Source organism: Lissotriton helveticus, chromosome 3_1, assembly GCF_964261635.1.
Source record: "Lissotriton helveticus chromosome 3_1, aLisHel1.1, whole genome shotgun sequence".
In the NCBI taxonomy this organism is placed as follows: domain Eukaryota; kingdom Metazoa; phylum Chordata; class Amphibia; order Caudata; family Salamandridae; genus Lissotriton; species Lissotriton helveticus.
In genome coordinates, this window is record NC_136061.1 from 314,135,253 (window position 1) to 314,155,515 (window position 20,263).

Here is a 20,263-nt window from a genome sequence, read left to right on the forward strand (position 1 = left end):
AAGTATGAACGGACACCGCGCCCCCTGCTGATTGATACATTCCACCACTGTCATGTTATCTGACCAAAACACCACTGATTGGTTACATAGGTGTTCGGGCCAAACCATCAGTGCCACCCATATTGGGAAAAGTTCCAGGAAGCCAATGTTGCTGAGCAAACCCCATGTGTTCCATTCTTCTGGCCATTGTTGAGCAACCCACCTATTCCCTAGGATGGCACCGAAGCCCACACTACCGGCCGCATCAGTCCATAGTCCCAACTCCGCTGATGTCGTGAGCGGGTCGGGCCAGACCACCCTACCGTTAAAATCCTCCAGGAATGCCATCCAAATAAGCATATCCTGGCGAATTTCAGACGATAGGCGCGTGCGGTGGTGCTTTTCCCTCAGCCCCTTCATCGCGTGCGCGATGGAGCGAGAGAAGGGGCGAGCCATTGGGATGATTCTTAGTGCGAAGTTCAGTTGCCCTACCACCTCCTGTAATTGCTGCAAAGTGACCTTCTCCTTCCGGAGGCATAACTGTAGCGATGTCTTGAATTTGCACACCTTGTCCTTAGGTAGTCTAAAACATCTCTCTATTGAGTCAATCTCTATGCCCAGAAATTCCAAGCAGGTGGTCGGGCCCACCGTCTTCCCAGGCGCAAGCGGGACCCCAAAAGCCCGCATGAGCACGCAAAATTCCTGCAATGCCAGTGCGCACTCCTGAGAACCCGGTGTACCGAGGAAGAGGAAATCATCTAAGTAATGCATGACCCTTTGATGGCCCGTCACTTGTCTCATGGCCCATTCAAGAAATGAACTAAACATCTCAAAGTAGGCGCAAGAAATAGAACAACCCATAGGCATGCATTTGTCCATGTAGAACCTATCCCTAAAGGTGAAACCTAAAAGATGCTGGTCCGCCGGGTGGACTGGGAGGAGGCGGAAGGCGGACTCTATGTCTGATTTCGCCATCAGCGCCCCGGGTCCAGTGGCCTGTAATAATGTAACAGCCTGATCAAAAGAGGCGTACTTAACACTACAGATACCTTCGTCAATGGCATCATTCAGCGAGGCCCCCTTTGGTGCTGACAGGTTATGGATCAATCTGAATTGCCCCTTCTCTTTCTTGGGGACAACTCCCAGTGGGGAACACACAAAATTGGGTACTGGCACTGCAGAAAAAGGGCCAGATATCCTGCCTAAGGAAAGCTCCTTGTCAATTTTGGCGGCCACAACAGCCGGATTGTGTGTGACTGATAATTGATTTCTACAGTGCGCACTGCCTGTGTATCCCCCGGCCGGGATCCTAAAACCTTTAGAAAAACCTTCCTGGAGTAGGGTGGCCGCTTTGTGGTCAGGGTATCTGTTCAACAATGGAATCATTGCCACCACATCCACTGGAGTGGGGGGGCGTGACCTGTCTGACTTATAGTGGCTTTCCCCTACCCCTCTGTCCCGTGTTACCTTGCTTGGACCTACAGGTAGTTTCTGGATGAGAGGGGTGCCCACAGGAGGCACATGCATGCCTAAACTTACATGCGGCCCTTGTGCAGGTACGCCTATTAAAATCCCAGCACACCCCTTTCTTCTCTGGCCCACCTGGCCTAAATTTCCCAGGTACTTCACTCGTTTGGGGGGGCCGAAAGGGCTGCTGCGGTCTAGTGAACACCTTGGCCGCACCGAACTGAGGGGGAGGTGCAGTGTCAGAGAACTGCTTGTGCCAAGCCAAGGAATCTACCGAGTCCCATGGCAACGATCTATTGAATTCCAATGCCTTCCTAAAATTGACATCATAACCCTTCCATGCATCCCCAGAATACTGTTGACTCCACCCCACAATCCTGCTCGAGTAGCAAGCCAATGCAGCCTGCAGATCTGGAGGACGCTCAGCCTTAATTGCAGTGAAAACAGCCCATGCTTGCATCCAATTATTGAGGTTTTCCTCAACCCTGAATCTGGTACACTGCGCCCTCCATTCACTTGGGAGCATCCACTCTTTCAGTGCTTTTGCCTGCTCCATTTCCCTATTATCCAACAATAAAGAATAAATGTACACGTATTTATCAGCCCAAATCATTTCTTTCACAGCTAATGACACATGCTGAGCTAGATTTTCGCTCCTGGAAGGTATCACACCGTCCCCCAAGAGCGGCAATGCCACTTCCTTACCAAGTGCGGGCACCGGGGGCGGCTGCCCTTTTACTCCGTCCAGCTGGGGAACACTTAGACCTGCAAGGGGAGAAGAAATTGGCAATGCAACACTGTCGGCGACCGGTGTCGATCTGATTTTTTCTACAAACCTTGCCGCCTCTGCCGCATGATCTGCAGAATTCGGGAAGGCTCCCCCTTTTTGGAGCCATGGCATCATGGCCGTTAACTGAGATAACAATTCGGGCGGCATTGAATCTACATTACCCCCCGGGACAACAGGTACCACTGGGGTTATGCCCAGTGGACCTGGCACAGCTGGCAGGGCAGGCGCCGGGTGTGGCCCGCCTGTACCCGGGATTGTGGGCACCGGTGCAGGAGCAGACCCAGCGTCTACTGGTTGACCTGCCGGCACCGGCACCACAGGGGCAATGGGTGTAGGAACATGCGGGGGTGGGACCACCGCGGGCGGTGTGGCGGGTAACGGATCTACTGGGCCTGGGGTGGGGACCGCCTCCTTGGGTCTTTTGGACCTAGGTTTCCCTTGCGGGGTGACAAATTCCCCTCTTGGCACTGGTGCCACCCTCTTGCGGATCGGTCTCCCGGACGGGCCCGGTGCCTCGCCATCTCTATCCTCCAACCGAGCTTCCCGCTCCTTAATTTGTCCTAGCTGTTGCTTAATGTCGCTCATCTCCCGCATCATAGCCCGCATCATAGCCTCCATGTTGGACCCCCTTTTTCCACCCCTTGGACCTGGCATGACACTTACCCTCAAAAAACACCCGCTGCCTACTTAGTTCCCAACAGGTCAACTGTGTGTACCTTTCAGATGGAGGGTCACCAGGGGGCTTTCAGCACCATGCAACGGCGACCGCAACACTAGCGGCTTGTCCGCTTATGTAAGGGGGTGAGTAAACCTAATGTAGACCCACCCGGCGGCCACCAGGAGCGATGAATGCTAGCCCCCCGTACCCCTCTTACCGACCAGTCACTCGTCCTCGCCTGCGATAATGATCTGCGGCCCCTGCTCACACCACGTTGCGTGCTGGAAGCTCTTCCGTCCTGTCCGCTAGTGAATGGCCCCAATAACGTAGTTAAATTGCCTGGAATTAAACAATTATGTTATCACCGTGTACAATGAATTTAAAGAAAAACACTGCAGTGTAAGGTTGGAAAATAATTAGCTCGCCATAAACATTAATCCACTGTCTTATAACTGTAAGATTATTCAGCTGCCTAATTTATAAGCACTAATTCACTTTTGTTACAAAATTGCAATGCTCTCACTTCTTATTACCCCTTTACCTTTTAGATGGGTCTCCCAACCAGATCCTGCAATCAATTTGCAATAGTACAAATTCATGCAACATTTAAAGATCAGAAAACATCCATTCACTTTCTTTCCTAAATATACACAATACTGGGGCCTGATTTATAAGGTCATTCGCTTTCCTTTTGTAAATCTGCAATTCTTTTACCTCCAGATACCCCTAACGACTGGAAAACACAAAATGGTTATACTTTCAATGGGGTCTCCCCTCCAGGTGCTGCCCTGGTCGACCCTGCTCCGCTTGTAATAGAAACCAACACACCTAAGAGACCCACGAGCACACGCGGCCCTTGTCGTGCAAACAATGAACGTACAGGGAGCCCCGGGTCTCCCAATAGTACGGATGCAGCCTTTTTGGCGGTAAACTGGACCCGCGCTCTATTTATCAAAGCCAAAATTAGCTCCCGGTCTCCTGAGCGTACGGATGCGGGCGCAGTGTTACCCCGGGCCTGTATTGCGGTAAATTGAACCCCGCGCTCTCCCTGTTAAGGCCGGTCCACCGCTTGTCCCTGCGCCCGTCTCGAAAATACCTTATGCGGACGCCGTACGCGCCGCTTTAACTACTACCACTTCTGGGCAAAGTAGCTCTGCTCCCTCCCGTAGGCGCCGCTGCAGAAGCTCCACCAAGCTTGGAGAAGGCGCCTCGGCTCCCGCTTCCTCCGCTGCCGACTCGCGACCCTGCTAATCTCCCCGCTGGATTCACCACACGACGCGGCTGGCTCTTGGCTCGACGCGATCTGAAAAATAAAAGCGGGAAACAAATCAATAAAACAAAGAAGCCCCGAACGCGGGGCACAACGTTCAGCGAGGGAGCGTCCAGGGACAAGGGGGTCTCCTGGGCGCTCCCTACCTCTTATTCCCGAGGGGCCGGGTGGCCCCTCCTAACGCCCGCCCCCCCCGACCCGGAACCAGTCCATTGATTCCGGGTCAGGAGGGGCGCCGGCCAATCGGCGGTGGGCCGCGCCCCCAGGGCACGCCCCCACCGTCGAAGGACCCGAGGGGAGAGGGGGTGAGGCGGTCGCCGCGCCGCCATGCGTGCGGGGGGGCCGAGGGCCCCCCCTTTTCATTTGCACTACCGACGGTGGTGTAATAGATGTATATAGATCCAGCGGCCCTCTCAGGCTCACCCAACCACCATCGACACTGGCTAACTCAGACTCCCCGTCGAAAGCAGGAGCCTGCTGCCTGTAGCAGAGGGAGCTGCTTGCTTCTGGCTTTCGACTGCTGCCGAACTTAAACATCCCGCAGCAGATACTTGACAGATTCTTGACTGTGACTGAATCAATGGTGTGTGACAGAGATTTGAGACAGGCCAGGCTCAGAGAGGTGAGCACTGGCTTTTTTTTATCACATTATTATTTTAGCATCACAATAAGCCCAGATCAAAACCTGTGATAGTTAAGCTGCCCCCTGTCGGAGCTGCCCCACAGGCTTTCCTCGTGTGCTGTTCAACATATGGAGGAGAACAACATGATGCGGATCACAATCCGAATGCTGGCACTGGCTGCAGCCACCACGCAGGTCTGGTGGTGCCTTGCCTTTCGTTTTAAGTGCTGGTAAGGCACCCCAGACAGTCTACTATGCACATGCAGTGTAGAGGTTCCAGGTTTGGTTCTTTTTACTGCGATGCCCTAGGCTTGGCAAGATACTTTTTGTATCCCCCTGTGCCCTGCACCACAAAAAAATGAAGGGCCTCCTGGCAGTCAGTGGAGCCCCCTCCCCGTCTCAAACATAATTTCGGTCCCAAGCAGCCGCTCTGACTGACTCCGAGAGCAGATCGTTGTACACCAAGGCCAGTCTACTCTGCAGCAAAACGAGCAAAGCGGCCACTGTAACTGGCAGTTGAAGTTCTCAAAGAGAGCTAAACGATTGCTGAAGCATAACTAACACCCTAAAGTTAATCCATGACACCGACGCAGTGCCTGGTTACATTTCACATGTTTTACTCTATATTGCATTCCTGAAGACTGTGATGTTTCTGTAGATTTTAACAACGCACCGACACAGCGTGCTTATGGACCATCTCAGAGAGATGTTTGAAGAGAAAAAAATGAAAGTGTATAGAGAGTGAGAAACTGCAGAAGACAGTTAGCCTGGATGACAGGGGGATGGAGTGATGGTAGTAAAAGGGAGGGGGGCGGCATTTTTCAATTCTCGCCTAGGGCCGCAAAACACCTAGAAACGGCCCTGGATAGTACCAGAGCACCCTGAGCCAGTAAGGGGAGCAGAAGCAGAAGTGGGGGCTAGAAAGCATGATGGCTATCCCAAGCCATGCTTTCTTATCTGCCACTTCTGGAGGCCAGGATGTTCTTCACACAAGACTGGACCCTCCCACTGAAGGCAACTCGCGGGAACCGGCAGAGCCTGTCTTCTGTTCTGTTCCACCATGGGTCTGTCAGCAATCAGATTGCTTGTTTGTGGTTGTTTGCAGCTGCGGGAGGCAGGCGGACCTGTCCCGTTCTCGGCCCGCCACTGGATGGGAAGCAAAATAATGAAAAAGAAACAGAATACTGGTCTGATCAGCAGCTTTTGGACCAAAGGGAACTGCAGCAATTGCAGTGGGGTGTATATTTTTGTTTGCATGATTTACTCTGCAACGCTTTGCAGCAGAACCGTTATAGAGAGGATAGAGCAAATGTAGATCTGTCTTTTTCTTCAAATGGAGAATGACCGATTTTCTCCTGTAGCCGCTGGACCTATCTTATTTTTTTGCCTTAACCTTGATTTTTGGGCAGCGTTTCTGCTCTGGTGAAATTCTTTAGAAGTTTATTCACACTACAGCTCTGAACGTGCAATTTATACAGTGCATATTATCTCTGTAAGGGGGCTTTTTTTTGCTGTAACTCTCAGGCCCACCTATGTATTCAAGGCCTTTTAAATACTGGGCTTGCTTCTTCGCCTTGAAGACATAGGGGTCAAGGACCATGCCCTTGCTCTAATATCATCGTTCTTGAAGAATAGAAAGTTGACAGTGTCCCTTGATCAGTATCAGGCAACCCCCTACATATTGCTGTGTGGTGTTCCTCAGGGCTCGTCGCTAAGTCCTTCGTTGTTTAATATCTACGTTTCAGAACTTGCACAGTTAATACAGCAGTTCGGCTTTAATTTGACATCTTATGCTGACGATACGCAGATTGTTGTCACGGCATATAAAAACACATTATCCCCGGCACTGCAGTTTCAGCACTGCATGAGGGAAATCAGCCTCTGTATGGGAAGACACTGTCTAAAACTCAATTCGGACAAAACCGAAGAGGTGACCTTCGGTAACCTTCAACCAAAATGGGACAGAAGGTGGTGGCCAGCCGGATTTGGACAGACCCCTAATCCAGAAGAGAAGGCCAAAAATCTTGGAGCATTGATATATAATAAACTTACCTATGCACAACAAACTAATGCCACAGTCTCAGCCTCATTTTATCTGTTAAAAAAACTCAAGAAGGTTATGCCTTACATTCCCTATGATCTTAGGAAAACAGTTGTAACCACCTTGGTACTGCCAAAGTTAGACTACTGTAACGGCTTATAACTTGGATTGCAGAGACGACATTTAAGGACACTTCAGATGGTGCAGAATGCTGCAGCCAGGCTCCTATTGAATATACCCAAGTACCAATCAATCAAAAAAGAGATTCAGAAGCTCCACTTATTGTATTGAAGCATACACTTGATTATTCAAGATAATATTAGTGACATCTTTCTAATTTGTTGTGTTTTAGTTTTCCTGAGAAGGATATACCAAATTGTACATGGTTATTTTGTGATGATTCTTATCCCCTGAAGAAGGGTTCCGATTGAACACAAAATGCATTGGGATTGCCGTTGTTAATGTATTATAGACAGGGATTGTCATTGGTAATCCATTGTACACTTATAAAGTTGAACTCAACTATTGCTTTCTGTTAAGATGATGAAATTCTGTATTCTTTGAAATCTTGTATTCTGCTTTTGCTTTGAGTAACTGTACAGGTTTGTTACTTCTACTGATGAAATGTCTTATTGACTACGTTTCTTTAATAGAATATATATGAACAGACAAGTGTTTGTGTAATTTTTTAAGACATTTTTGTCCTCAGCTGAGCTCCACGTAGGTCTTGGTTGTTCCAAAGCCTCTTTTTGGTTTTAAAAGTAAAGTGCGCCATACTGCTATTGTTACAATAGTTAATTGTGGATGCGTTAACAATTGATGTGTGCACGGATGGCTGGTGGTGTGTGTGTCTGTAGAAATTGTGCAGTGATGGCTGGTAGTGTGTGTGCCTGGTGGAAGTGTGCACTGCCGGCTGGTGGTGTGTGTGCCTTGTGAAAGTGTGCACTGACGGCTGGTGGTGTGTGTGTGTGTGTGCTTAGTGAAAGCGTGCACTGATGGCTGGTGGTGTGTGTGTGTGCCTGGTGAAAGCGTGCACTGACGGCTGGTGGTGTTTGTGTGTGCCTGGTGAAAGCGTGCACTGATAGCTGGTGGTGTGTGTATGCCTGGTGAAAGCATGCACTGACGGCTGGTGGTGTGTGTGTGTGCCTGGTGAAAGCGTGCACTGACGGCTGGTGGTGTGTGTGTGCCTGGTGAAAACACGCACTGACGTCTGGTGGTGTGTGCCTGGTGGGAGCCTGCACTAACGGCTGGTGGTGTTTGTGTCCAGTGAAAGCGTGCACGGACGGCTGGTGGTGTTTGTGCCCGGTGAAAGCGTGCACTGATGACTGATGTGGTATGTGCTTGGTGAAAGTGTGCACTGACGGTTAGTTCTGTGTGTGGTTGTGTGGTTGTATGTGTGGTTGTATGTGTGGTTGTGTGTGTGGTTGTGTGTGTGGTTGTGTGTGTGGTTGTATGTGTGGTTGTATGTGTGGTTGTGTGTGTGGTTGTGTGTGTGGTTGTGTGTGTGGTTGTGTGTGTGTGTGTGTGGTTGTGTGTGTGGTGTGTGTGTGCGGTTGTGTGTGGTGTGTTTGCGGTTGTGTGTGGTGTGTTTGCGGTTGTGTGTGGTGTGTTTGCGGTTGTGTGTGTTGTGTTTGCGGTTGTGTGTGTTGTGTTTGCGGTTGTGTGTGTGGTGGTGTGTGCGGTGGTGTGTGCGGTTGTGTGTGCGTGTGTGGTTCTGTGTGTGGCTGTGTGTGGTTTTGTGTGTGTGGTTGTGTGTGGTTGTGTGTGTGTGGTTGTGTGTGGTTGTGTGGGTGTGTGGTTGTGTGTGTGTGGTTGTGTGTGTGTGTGTTGTGTTTGCAGTTGTGTGTGTTGTGTTTGCGGTTGTGTGTGTTGTGTTTGCGGTTGTGTGTGTTGTGTTTGCGGTTGTGTGTGTTGTGTTTGTGGTTATGTGTGTGCGGTGGTGTGTGCGGTTCTGTGTGCGTGTGTGGTTGTGTGTGTGGTTCTGTGTGTGGCTGTGTGTGTGTGTGGTTTTGTGTGTGTGTGTGTGTGTGTGTGTGTGTGGTGGGTGTAGGGCAGATAAGCGTAATGTTGTGAGCTCTGAGGAGCGCACAGTTTATGCTCATATTCTGAAGCATGTGTTTCTAGACTCCCTGCTCCCCCTTGACGGTCGGTCCGAGTTATACCTTGCACTGCTGTTAAGCCTCAATAAATCCCAGGCACACTTCCGCTTTGCATCTATCGCCACTGGGAAAAAGCAGTGTACCAGTACATTGATTAATCGGCCGGCTGATGGAGACACTCCTGTGAAATCTAAAGCATTTAATAAAATAACCCTCATGTTAACTGTTAAAGTGACCCTCACATTATATCCTCAAATGACCTTCACGTGAGATAATAAAGTGACCCTCCGATGAGACCCGAGAGTTAGCCTCTTGAGATCCAAGGGTGATTATACCTGAGACGCCAAAAGAAGCTGCTGTGACATGTCCAGGAGCCACCTAAATTACCTAACTGTATTTTCAAAAACTACCGAAATGTGAGAAAATAGATGCAAAATAGGTCATGTACGAGACCCCGACATGCCGCCCCTACGCTAGACGGTTACAAAAGTATGCACACGTCTATTTCTGAGCTTTTAAACTCACCTGACATAGAAATAGTGGTCTAACTAGAACATTATATCTAGGACCACTGGGATTATGTGGCAGTGATGGAGCAAAGTATGCCGCTAAATTATATGGCAAGAAAAGGCAAATTATGAGGCATAAAGCAACACATTTTGTTATATTAGTTAACTATTTTGTCTTTTTTACTCACAGTAACACCATCTGGGCAAAGATTTCACCTTATTAGCAGTACCTGTTTAACATCCAAATGCACCTATAAACAAATGAAAGATAACTAGTCAACTATTGTAAAAGGTCTTCCTCTGCTCTTGAACTCATCGTCAGGCTTTAGTGAGCTAGAAGCATGCAGCATGCAGCGCTAGGAGAAAGCAGCTGTGTGCAGAGTGAAGTGCTACGGGAGATAGATGTACAGAGAAGAAGAGACGCCTTGTGCGCAGAGCCATCAGGAAGGGAGCGAGGACTCGTGGCATCACCTTACAGTACACTCTTCGTTTAATGCCGTCCACATCAGCAAAGCAGAGGCCTGTGGAGAGGTCCTGGCAGGCTCGGCTCAGCTCCCTGAAAACTGGAGGGGGGGGAGATGCCTGACTGTGGCTCAGCCCGAGGTGCCTGTTGGCACCACGAGCCCATGACCAGCTGAGCCTCCATGTGGAATAGCCTACCCCTCTCCCCTTACCCCAGGATGGGGTGTAATGGCCAGACCTGCTGACTTAAGAACTGGGAATCGGGTTCGAGTCCGGAGTCGCTCGACATCCTATAGTTCTGGACAAATAAGCTAATATTCCCAGGACAATAAAAATGACTGTGACCTTGTGTAAGGTAACTGGAATGAATGACGCCCCTTAAAAGGAGACACGCCCATCCAATACCTGGCCTCTCTGAAGAGAGCACGCAGCGATGGTCAGCTATGTGAAGGGGTGCACAGGACTGAAGGAGGTTACAATGAGTTGAGAGGGGGTGAAGGGTGAAATAACTTTCAATACCACCTACCATAACAGCCCCACATAATGCCTTAATTTGCTAAAATGTGAGGGACAGTACAGCAGCAAAAAGTGGATTGAAAGGATAACGCCAGCAGCGTGGGTAATCTAATAAAGGGAGAGGCTTAAATAACGTGCAGATATATGATACAATGAGTAGCAGCATAGTGACAATAAGTCGGGTCTATTAGCTTTGTCAATGGTTGTTAGTTGCATAAGATAAACAGCAATGACGGCTTGGGCTACAGTATGCGGCAGGGTTGGGTATAAAAAAATAAAAATACAAAAAAGAGGCCAAATTATGCGGTATAATGCAGCACATTTGGGTGCATGGGGGGACTAAACAGGCGCAAGCTGCGGAAAGATAGTGGGAACACAACTCACTTGGAAGACATTACTTGGCCTGTAGTCACATCACACGGCTGATGTACGCCCATCCAATACCTGGCCTCTCTGTAGAGAGCACGCAGCGATGGTCAGCTATGTGTGAGTGTGTGAAGAGGTGCACAGCGCTGAAGGAGGTTACAATGAGCTGAGAGGGGGTGAAGGGTGAAATAACTTGCAATACCACCTACCATCGTCCTGCCTTAACAGCCCCATATAACGCCTCAATTTGCTAAAATGTGAGGGACAGTACAGCAGCAAATAGTGGATTGAAAGCATAACGCCAGCAGCGTGGGTAATGTAATAAAGGGAGTGGCTTAAATAACGTGCAAAAAAAATAAAATTGTGCTTAGCTTAGTGTGCTGCCCCACTTGTATTTTAGCTGTTTCTGTCATTGCATCCAGATATATGATACAACGAGTAGCAGCATACTGACAATAAGTCGGGTCTATTGACTTTGTCAATGGTTGTTAGTTGCATAAGATAAATAAGCAGCAACGATGGCTTGGGCTTTGGTATGGAGAGTGGACTAGGACACATGTAAGAGAAAAGGGGGGAACATTACCTACAGGATAGTAAGGTGCAAATAACATGCTGCAGGCGGAGGAACAGGAGACATTCTTCAGTAAAGAGGTACACGCCACACACCCCCCAAAGTGAGTGCAGTCCACAAGAACGGAAAAAAGGATGCTGGTGACAAAAACAACAAGCGATGCGCGCTCTGTGCTGGGGGAGGGGGAGGGGGAGGGCCATTAAAGGAAGGGGGCAGAGAGGAGCCTGTGAAAACTCGCGCCGAAAGTTAAAAGAAAAGCGGAGATCAAAGGAAGGGTGGGAGGGACATTGGCGAGGGAGCATATGTCAAGTGGAGATGTAGGTGCTTTAACAATGACCAAAAAAAAAGTTACAAAGTCAATTCTGTTGTACAGAGCTGTGAAGTACATGGGTGCGGCTGTGTGTGTGTGTGTGTAGGGAGGCAGAGCATAAGGAGGATGGGGTGTGCTGAAGCATGGTAATCTGAATGCGTGTCCATATGGCAGCAGAGGCGGAGCGCGCGCGTGAAGTGGCTGGGAACATCAAAGCGGCCGCAAAAGTCCTCCCAAAGCCTGCAGGCGGACAAATGGTGCGCGCGCCTGGCGCACATGCACCGTGCCCGATTCGCCTGCAGACTTTGGGAGCATTTTTGAGAGCCCCTTACTACACTCTTGCAAAGCATTGCTAACGCAATGGCTATAGCGAGACCTAAAAACTGAGGAAGTAAAAACCAAATACAAGGGGGGCCATTGGTTTACGCCAGCTACAGAACAGAGAAAAAGATTATTTGAAAAAATGTTTAAGTATCTTGCGTAAAATTAATATCCAACGAAGTGGAATGTGTAAAGCATGTGGAAATACAACCATTTGTTATGAAAAACAGTAAAAAGATTACTATTCATTAAGAATATTATACACAATATATACTACAAGAACTTTTTTAAACGATGGAATTTCCCAACATCTTGGTCTTCAATAACGGCAATATGATTCAGTGACGAAAATTAGAAGATCATCTTTTCCTCATTTTTTCACAAAACAGTGAGTAATATCAGCAACAAACTTCTTTGAGACATTAGAAGGACCCAACCTGTTGGAAGAGAATCTAAACTTTCACTGGCTTTATGCCTCTGTTTGAAAAAGAATGCTATAGTGTGAGAACATCCAATAAATCTATATGCTCGTCTCTAGGCATCTGCCTAACCTATTAGTAAACCGTCTCTACAGTGACCAAATACATTATCGACAGTTGATTATAAATTATTGTGAGGTCGCCATACTTTTCAAGTCAGCTATGATGAGACGAGTACTGAAAAAAGGCTTCTTTGAATCCGAATGACCCAGCAAATTTTCTACCAATATCTGCATCAATACTGGGCAAAATGTTTTGAAATTACCATTATTTTTCACCATTTCAAATATTTGTTCGAGAAAATAATATGCTGCAAACCACTCAAACAGGCTTAAGGCAGGTTTTTGCACTTGAATCTGTGATTACTTCAGTTATTGACGAACTCAGGATGATTACTGACCAAGGAAGTTGAGGAATATTTATACTCCTGGACCTCATCACAGCATTGAACTCCATACATCATAACATATTATTCAAACACCTAGAAAGCCCAGCTATTAAAAAGATACCTCTACAGTGAGTTAAACTGTATATATAAATTCAGACACAGCAAGTCCAACAGGGAGCTTTCTCCTATGCCTCTTTGTTGTGGAGTCCCACGGGGATCTGCCCTGTCCTCCCCGCTATTCAAACTCTATATCCAGCATATGGGGATGCTCTTAAAAAATTCATTGTGGTTACCAAATCTCTATACAGATGGCATAAAATTAATCATCAACCTGAAACATGACCCTAGTAATCTTCTGTCAAGCCTAGCAGCCACGCTAGAAATAATCAGTATATGGATGAATAGAAAGTAGCTCAAATTGAATCCGTTCAAGACAGAACTATTCTAGAGTCATAATAAGGTGAACCTCTGGGAACTCACATAATGGTCTCCTTCTGTGATTGAATGTCCCAAGCCTGTATCTAAGGCTAAGGATCTAGACTTAGTAGATACAGAACGAAACCCAGAGAATTAAACACTTGTCACCAACAGCTGCACCTATTAGATTCATACCCTCAGAAGAAAATTTCAAGTTCAAGTTCATCCACAGAATAATGATAGCTAATGCCTCAGTACAGTCCCATTTGGACAACAAAAATTAAGTGTGCAAGGACGAACTGATAGGGATTAGAGCAATTACCTGCTTCACGAAACAGGACGCAAACACTTCCTCTTACTGGAGGCAGTGCTGGGCCTAGGCTTATCGGCAGAGGGTCCGTAAGGATTTGTACAACGTTCATGATATACAGTCTTTTTTGGATGTGACCCCGGAGATTGTTTAGTATACAACATTTAGACTGGTCATCTGTGGAGACCTTATGGAGGATTAACGTACAGTACTTGGACACATTTTGTATTTAACGGTTGTTTCGGATGGAATTATCACCAGTTGCGGGAGAGAGTGTGCCCACCAGGTGACAAAACACGTGTTGGCCAAGTATTCATCAGAATAAAAAAAGAAATAAAGAAAGAGAAATTAAAGAAGATTGACTGATTGTTTGCTTTGCTTTTAATTTACACGTGTACTTTAATTTTAGCGTGTGTTGGGGACTGTGTTTTTGTGATTGTTGAGTTGACCTAGGCCACTTCAAAGGGAGAAATGTGGTTCTTCCTACTTTTCAGCACCGCTGACAATACTGGGACTAGGCTTAACAGCTTGTGGATATTCCCACGGGCGCCAATCACCTATAGAAATTCTACCAACTCTCAACGAAACCTTGGAATACCACATACGAGTGTCAATAGGTAAGCAAAAAATCAAAACACAAACTAGAAATTTCCTCACCCGTAACACATTTGATTCAGAGATATATATATATATATATATATATATATATATATATATATATCAATTGCACTGGCTAACCGTACAAAAACATATTTCTTTCAAAGTACCCTGTATCATGTGTAAAGTCTTCCATGAAAAAGCCCCCTCATTCGTTGATAAATAAATTCAAAAGATACTCACCCCAACATCTTCAAACATTGACACATTTGTAATTCCATACTTCATGTACACTAAATGGGGAGCCACACCTTCCTTGGTCCAAGGACCAGTACTGTGGAATAAAAGTCGAATTGCAATACGCAGAGAATCTTCCCTTATAAAATATAGGAAGGCACTGAAAACCTGGCTATTCTAAACATGAGCGTTTATACCAATTTCCCACGTATTTTAGGTCTCGGCCTGGCGAAAGCAGCGCATGCGCTGCTCTCGTCATACGAGGGCTTCTTGGAATCAATACAATTCCAGTAAGTCGTATCACGGTCCGCCTCCATTTTTGATTTGTGCGTGTCGTTTTGCGTCATAGATTAGGCAAAACACAGTGCAATGATTGCACCGGAGGCCATCATTATACTGAGGGTTGCCACACTGTCCTCTTTTGGCCCCACCGACTGGGATTTGATCTTTTACTTGCGGCGGGAGACAGTGTGTCTCAATTTGCCGCTAAGCACTTTTTTTTCGTATTTCGCGTTTGCCTTCAACAATGGCTGATACGCTTTTTATTTCTCCGTTCTCTGCTTTTTTTTGTTTGCTGGCATTGTACTTGTAAATATGAACGAGCAAGGCATTTCTTGTTTGTTCGACGCTTTGAGATTTTGAGCATGGTCAGGAATTTCTGACTCTCAACCTTCTACACCACAGGAAGATTCTTTTCTATACATGTTTAGGGTGTTTGGAGCGCTAATCGTCCTCTAGGCTCCTCAAATCGTGTACTGCATTGTCACTCATTCGAGGCGTGTTTAACTCATTAACTTTACACAGTCGTGCACAAGAAAGAAAGACATGTTAGCAAAACTGGCTCCATCTGAGTTTTATCCGACGCATACCCTTCCAGCCCCACGCCCCTCCCGAGACATGGCATCGAAGTAGCAGTATGCTGCGTAGCTTTCTCTGGCAAGGACTTGTTTACAAAAAGCGCAGGTTTTTTTGCCACTGAGGGAAAAGGCAGCACGGCCGGAAAATAGCGTGCGTTCTTAATGATGTTACAGTATTTTAATATCAGCCCCTCAGAAGCTGAAGTAGTCCCAACGAGGACCACAGCATGTAACTGTTTTTTAATTACAAGTGTGAGTGTCAATTAATTCATTTAGCTAATTATCCACTTCATGAACACCATGCACCAAAGAATTGTAAAACACAGGCATATGGCGATAGATCGCGAATAAGAACACGGCGTGTGTCTATTCATCCAGTCGGCTGGCAAAACACGCGCGCTCAGTCAGCGCACCAGAACGCCCCAGATAAATAGGTTTAGTCAATATAATAGCTGAGGTGATACAGCTGCCGGGAGCCTTAATTACAGCATTATGCTAATCGTCTCTGGAAAACATCAAAAGCCATGCTTTTAACTTTTGTTTGTAAGCATACCCACAGATCAAGCATATACATTTTTTAATTGTGATCCGTGTTCCGTAAGAGAGCTCCCACCCCCTTTTTGAGCTATGTATTGGACACCTCTGAAAACGATTGCTTATTGTTGGAAGGCTTATGCAAACTGCAAGCCAGCTGTAAGCTGCTTAATTCACACAGTAGCGAAAAAAGACAGGGGTGAAGGTTAAGCCGTCTTTCTGGATATTTTTTTTTGTTCCTTGTGTTGCTGCGCAGCACAGTATTAAAAACAAGCATTAAAAATGCAATAGGTCTCGCCATTCATTAAGTTAAAGCTATTTGCTTTGCTATACAATACCATGAGCACAGCAAATGGTTTTAACTTAATCAAAGGCGAGACCTATTGCATGTTCAATGCTTGTTTTTACAGCTGTTGGAGAATCCACTGAGATTGTAATTTGCGCCTTGCAAGTAACCTCAAATAAATAAATAACTTCAATAAGATTACATCTGCCACACTTCATTAAACCTATTACCTGGTTTATTTAAACATTTCCAAGAAAAGCGAAAGGTTTACCTTGGTGCCTTGGGCTGGGAAAGCTTCTTCAAAGTCCGCCAATATCTGTTGTCCCAACTCAGTCTGTGCCGCCTTCACTCTGTCATTTAAGAAAAGTTGATACTTGTTTACCTTCTCTCAGACGCATTATTGTTCACACCACCCATAGTGTTCTTAAAATCCCAATTCAAGAGACTCAGAGATTATATATATATTTTTTTTTTTTTTGTTTGAATATCTTTTATTGCAGGTTTTATATGAGATTACAGAGCAAAGCAGTATTTCTTTACAGGATAAACTTGTATTTTCCCTTTCCCTTCCTTAGTACATGATAAAGAAAATTATATAAGTAAAAAAAATGGGAATCATTGATGTACAAATATGTAAACTCGATAACAGTTCGCTAGAGTAACAGCGTCTACCATACAATTCCTGCATATCAAAAGTTCGGTTTTGGGCACTTTTTCCAGAGAAATGAAAATTCCAGGAATAATTGAGGTCTATTGAAAACAAATAGGACTATATTCAACAAGCCGAGTAAGTTGCATACCAGTTGGTGGGTGCCATCTCATCATAGGGGAACTGTGTGCAAGAAAGGGTCAGGACAGAACAGAGTGTTGCAGTATGCCCGGTTAGGTATGTCTCTTGTCAATGTCCCCATGTCTAAGGTGCTTCTCCCCTCCCGTTCCCAGAAGGAGCGCACTCGTCTTTTGGGATCACAATGACAGTATACTCAGGTCTGCGCCCGCAACCGCTAGGGTAGGCCCAGAAGGATCTGCACGTCATTCGATATTCAATACCTTATGTGTGGTGAATCAAACGTAGAACGTTAACTTGTGAAATAGGAACTGAAAACACAAGGAAAAGAAACAAGGCGAATAAGAAATAAAATGGGCTAGGGTGGGCCGTGTGGTGTTCTGTCTTCGATGTGAGTCAGTAGGGATGAGGTGTGGTTGCGGTGGGGGGGTGTGTGGGGGGGAGGCTAGCCAGAGAGGAGGAAGGGTTCTGCAAAGTTCTAGTCTCGATGAGGGCAGAGGAGGGAAACGTGCGGACAGGGGGGGTGGGGGAGGTTGAGAGGAAAAGGGTGGGGGGAGGGAAAACGGGGGGGCCCGCACAGGAGGGGTCAGAGGGGTCAGCTATGGTCTCTGCTCCAGTGCCGCAAAGGTCGGACTCTATCAGGTCACAACAGGTGTGCCCCCAGGTAAGCCTCGACAGCGCACACCCTCCCGCTGGGGTGTAGGTGCAGGAACCCTATATGGATCAGTCACCTAAGCAGGCGCCATCGTCAAGGCAGAAATCAAAGGAGAGTGTGTCTAAGTGATACCCCCTGCAGGCACATTCGGTGAAAAGCAGCCAAGGTGTCATCCGAGGCCTGAGCTATGTGGTACGCCCGAAGCCCCGCCGTTTCCTCCCTGTGTAAAGCTACACTCTCCGCCCTCGCCCAATTGTCAGAGGAGTGACGCCAGTGTATTGCCTGAGGGGGCTCGCTATTCTTCCAGCGCTTAGTGATGAGCCTTTTCGCTGTAATTAAACCAAGATCCCAAAATCTGGCCGGGACTTTCGTCTGTTTCGTCCGCTTGTAGAGGTCCAATAGACATGCCTCCCACGTATGCTGTAAGCCACCTCCCGTCCCTGCTGCCAGGGAGGTCGATACCGCCATCTAATAGTCTTGTAGGTAGAGCAAGACCAGAGCAGATGTAAAAAATCGGCATCCACCAGTCCGCATCTGGGGCATGCCGTCGTGGTCAGACCAAAATATTGGTTGATCTTGTCTGGGGACAAGTATGCTCGATGTATAATATATTATTGAATGATTTTGAAACGGGAATTACGCGGGACATTGAGTACTCCAGCTAGCACCGCCGCCCACTCTTTGTCAGACCACGTGCGTCCCCTGTCTACCGTCCACTTATCTCGTAAGCGTTGGGAGGAAAACTGTGTGTATGTGCAGGGCCTGCGCAAGCCAGTGCACCGCATGAGACCCGTTCCGCATCACATGTAAATACTGTATTAGTAGATGGGTCGGCAATTCTTCTGTGAGGTCGCCCCAGGCCCGCGTCAGAGTGCGTATGAGCGCCGCATGCGCCAGGAACTGTCCTGCTGGCAGTCTCGTGTCCGCAGCCAGCCCCTCAAATGGGATTAAGGCACCCTCCGCGAACAGGTCCCCCAGTGTATCCAGCCCAGCCTGTGTCCAGCTGCTCAATGCCGCTTCCGCGAGTGCGCCGCCCTACCAGGGGGTCCCCAGCAATGGCAGGTTCGGAGCATACGGCTTTGTGGAGCTCGTAAGATTGAAACTTCTAATATTGCACTTCCGCGCCACCGCTAGGTGTAGTTGCTCTGGGCAGCGGGTTTTAGCTAATGGGTGAAAAAGGGCATGTACTTGGGTTGGAGACTCAGAGATTATATTGTTCGATAATTTTCTTTTCAGTACTTTATTTTTATTCTCTCTAAAGACAAACATGAACAATCAACTTTTTTGACATAGCCGCAGAGCATCAAAACCTGAATCCGATGTAACTGGCAATACTACACCCGGATATTTACATACAGAGGTAGTAACTGCACGGCAGACCCGTCGTTCGTAAAGGGCAGCCTGAGTGTCCACGTGAGAAAGAGGCACAGTGGGGGCACAGAGGTGCCAACACACCCTCAAGAGCAGCATGTTTCTTTCACGTACCTACCCCATTCCCTCCCCATTAATTGGGGGGCAGGCATGGCACAGTATGTTTCAAGGTTGGTACAGCAGCACTGCTACATGGTAGGGGAATAGGACTCTCACAAGATGGGGGCGTAATGCTGGCTCAAGGTGGGAGAGGTAGTGCTGTCTCAATGTTGGGGCAGCAGTATTTTCACGACGTGGGGAGTAGGGATGTCATACGGTGGGAGTGAGCAAGGCTGCCTGTCACATCCTGGAGAGAGCAGGGCTGTCACAAGGTGGGGGTCACTGACCTATCTTGGTTGGGTTGCTCAGCACTCTGATCGTGCTCTTGGGGATCAATTACATTTTTATATTGCATTGCTTTGTTGTAAGAAGTCCATTTCTGATTTACAGTTCGGATACTAGACACAGTTTGCAGGTTGAATCAGTGGTGAGTGGGGGTGAAGGACTGTACGAATGATCAGTCACTGGTTAATGTTTAGCCTACTTAAGTGATGGAAGTGAGCATCTGCATATCATAGCCAGAGGCCCTCCAAAAGCCTTAGTGGAAAACACAAATACACTTAATAAAAGCGACACTGTTTCTAGATCTCACCTACTAGACAGCTTTTAGCTGTTATAGGCAAAAGGCTCTCGTGGATCTTACCAGAAACCTACAGCGGGCTTAGAGACCGTCCACTGCTCTGCATTGGTTGGCTTTATTGTCACTCTTGTTTCTTTGCTTCTTATTTGACGCCTTACCATCCTATTCTTACGCGTGCCTTTCCCTTGGAGCACAGCATATTTATCATATTTTTGATTGGCTGACTTGAATCCTTCCAATGCTCACCTTTAGGGCATTATTTTTTTCTTTGTCATTGAGCCCTCTATGAGAGTGCGTATGGTGTTTTGGTCTTTCTCTCACGTGATGCTCCAGGCTCATCCACCCCACTTACCTACCCCCTGTGAGCTCTATGTTGCTTCTAAATCCTTCAAGCATTTGTGTAAAAAACAAAACGCACAGCAACAGATATATATTTTACCAGGGTATGTCTAGTTGGGACGCTATGGGAGACCAGATCTCAGTAAACAGTGGCAGAGGCGAATGTGGGATGCACTAGTAACAAACATGTCCATAGTATTGCTATATTCAGATCGGTGCTACACAACCGTGAGATATATAATATACATTCAGCAGAGGCAACTGCAACAGTATGTAACAGGACATGTGAATGTCTGCTTTGATAATTAAACATTAATTAAAACAGATTTAAACAAACAAAAAAAAC

The 20,263-nt window shown here is 47.1% G+C and overlaps 1 protein-coding gene across 2 annotated transcripts in view; it reads right to left on the minus strand.

Annotated features, from left to right (window-relative positions):
- The window catches only part of VPS53 (VPS53 subunit of GARP complex), a 1,098,026-nt gene that overhangs the window by 584,140 nt on the left and 493,623 nt on the right, over positions 1 to 20,263 (minus strand). For both annotated transcript variants that reach the window (XM_078679873.1, XM_078679872.1), the window contains one exon: positions 16,358 to 16,436. In XM_078679873.1, coding sequence (XP_078535999.1) covers positions 16,358 to 16,436 — 79 coding nt within the window. The remainder of the gene's footprint in view (positions 1 to 16,357; positions 16,437 to 20,263) is intronic.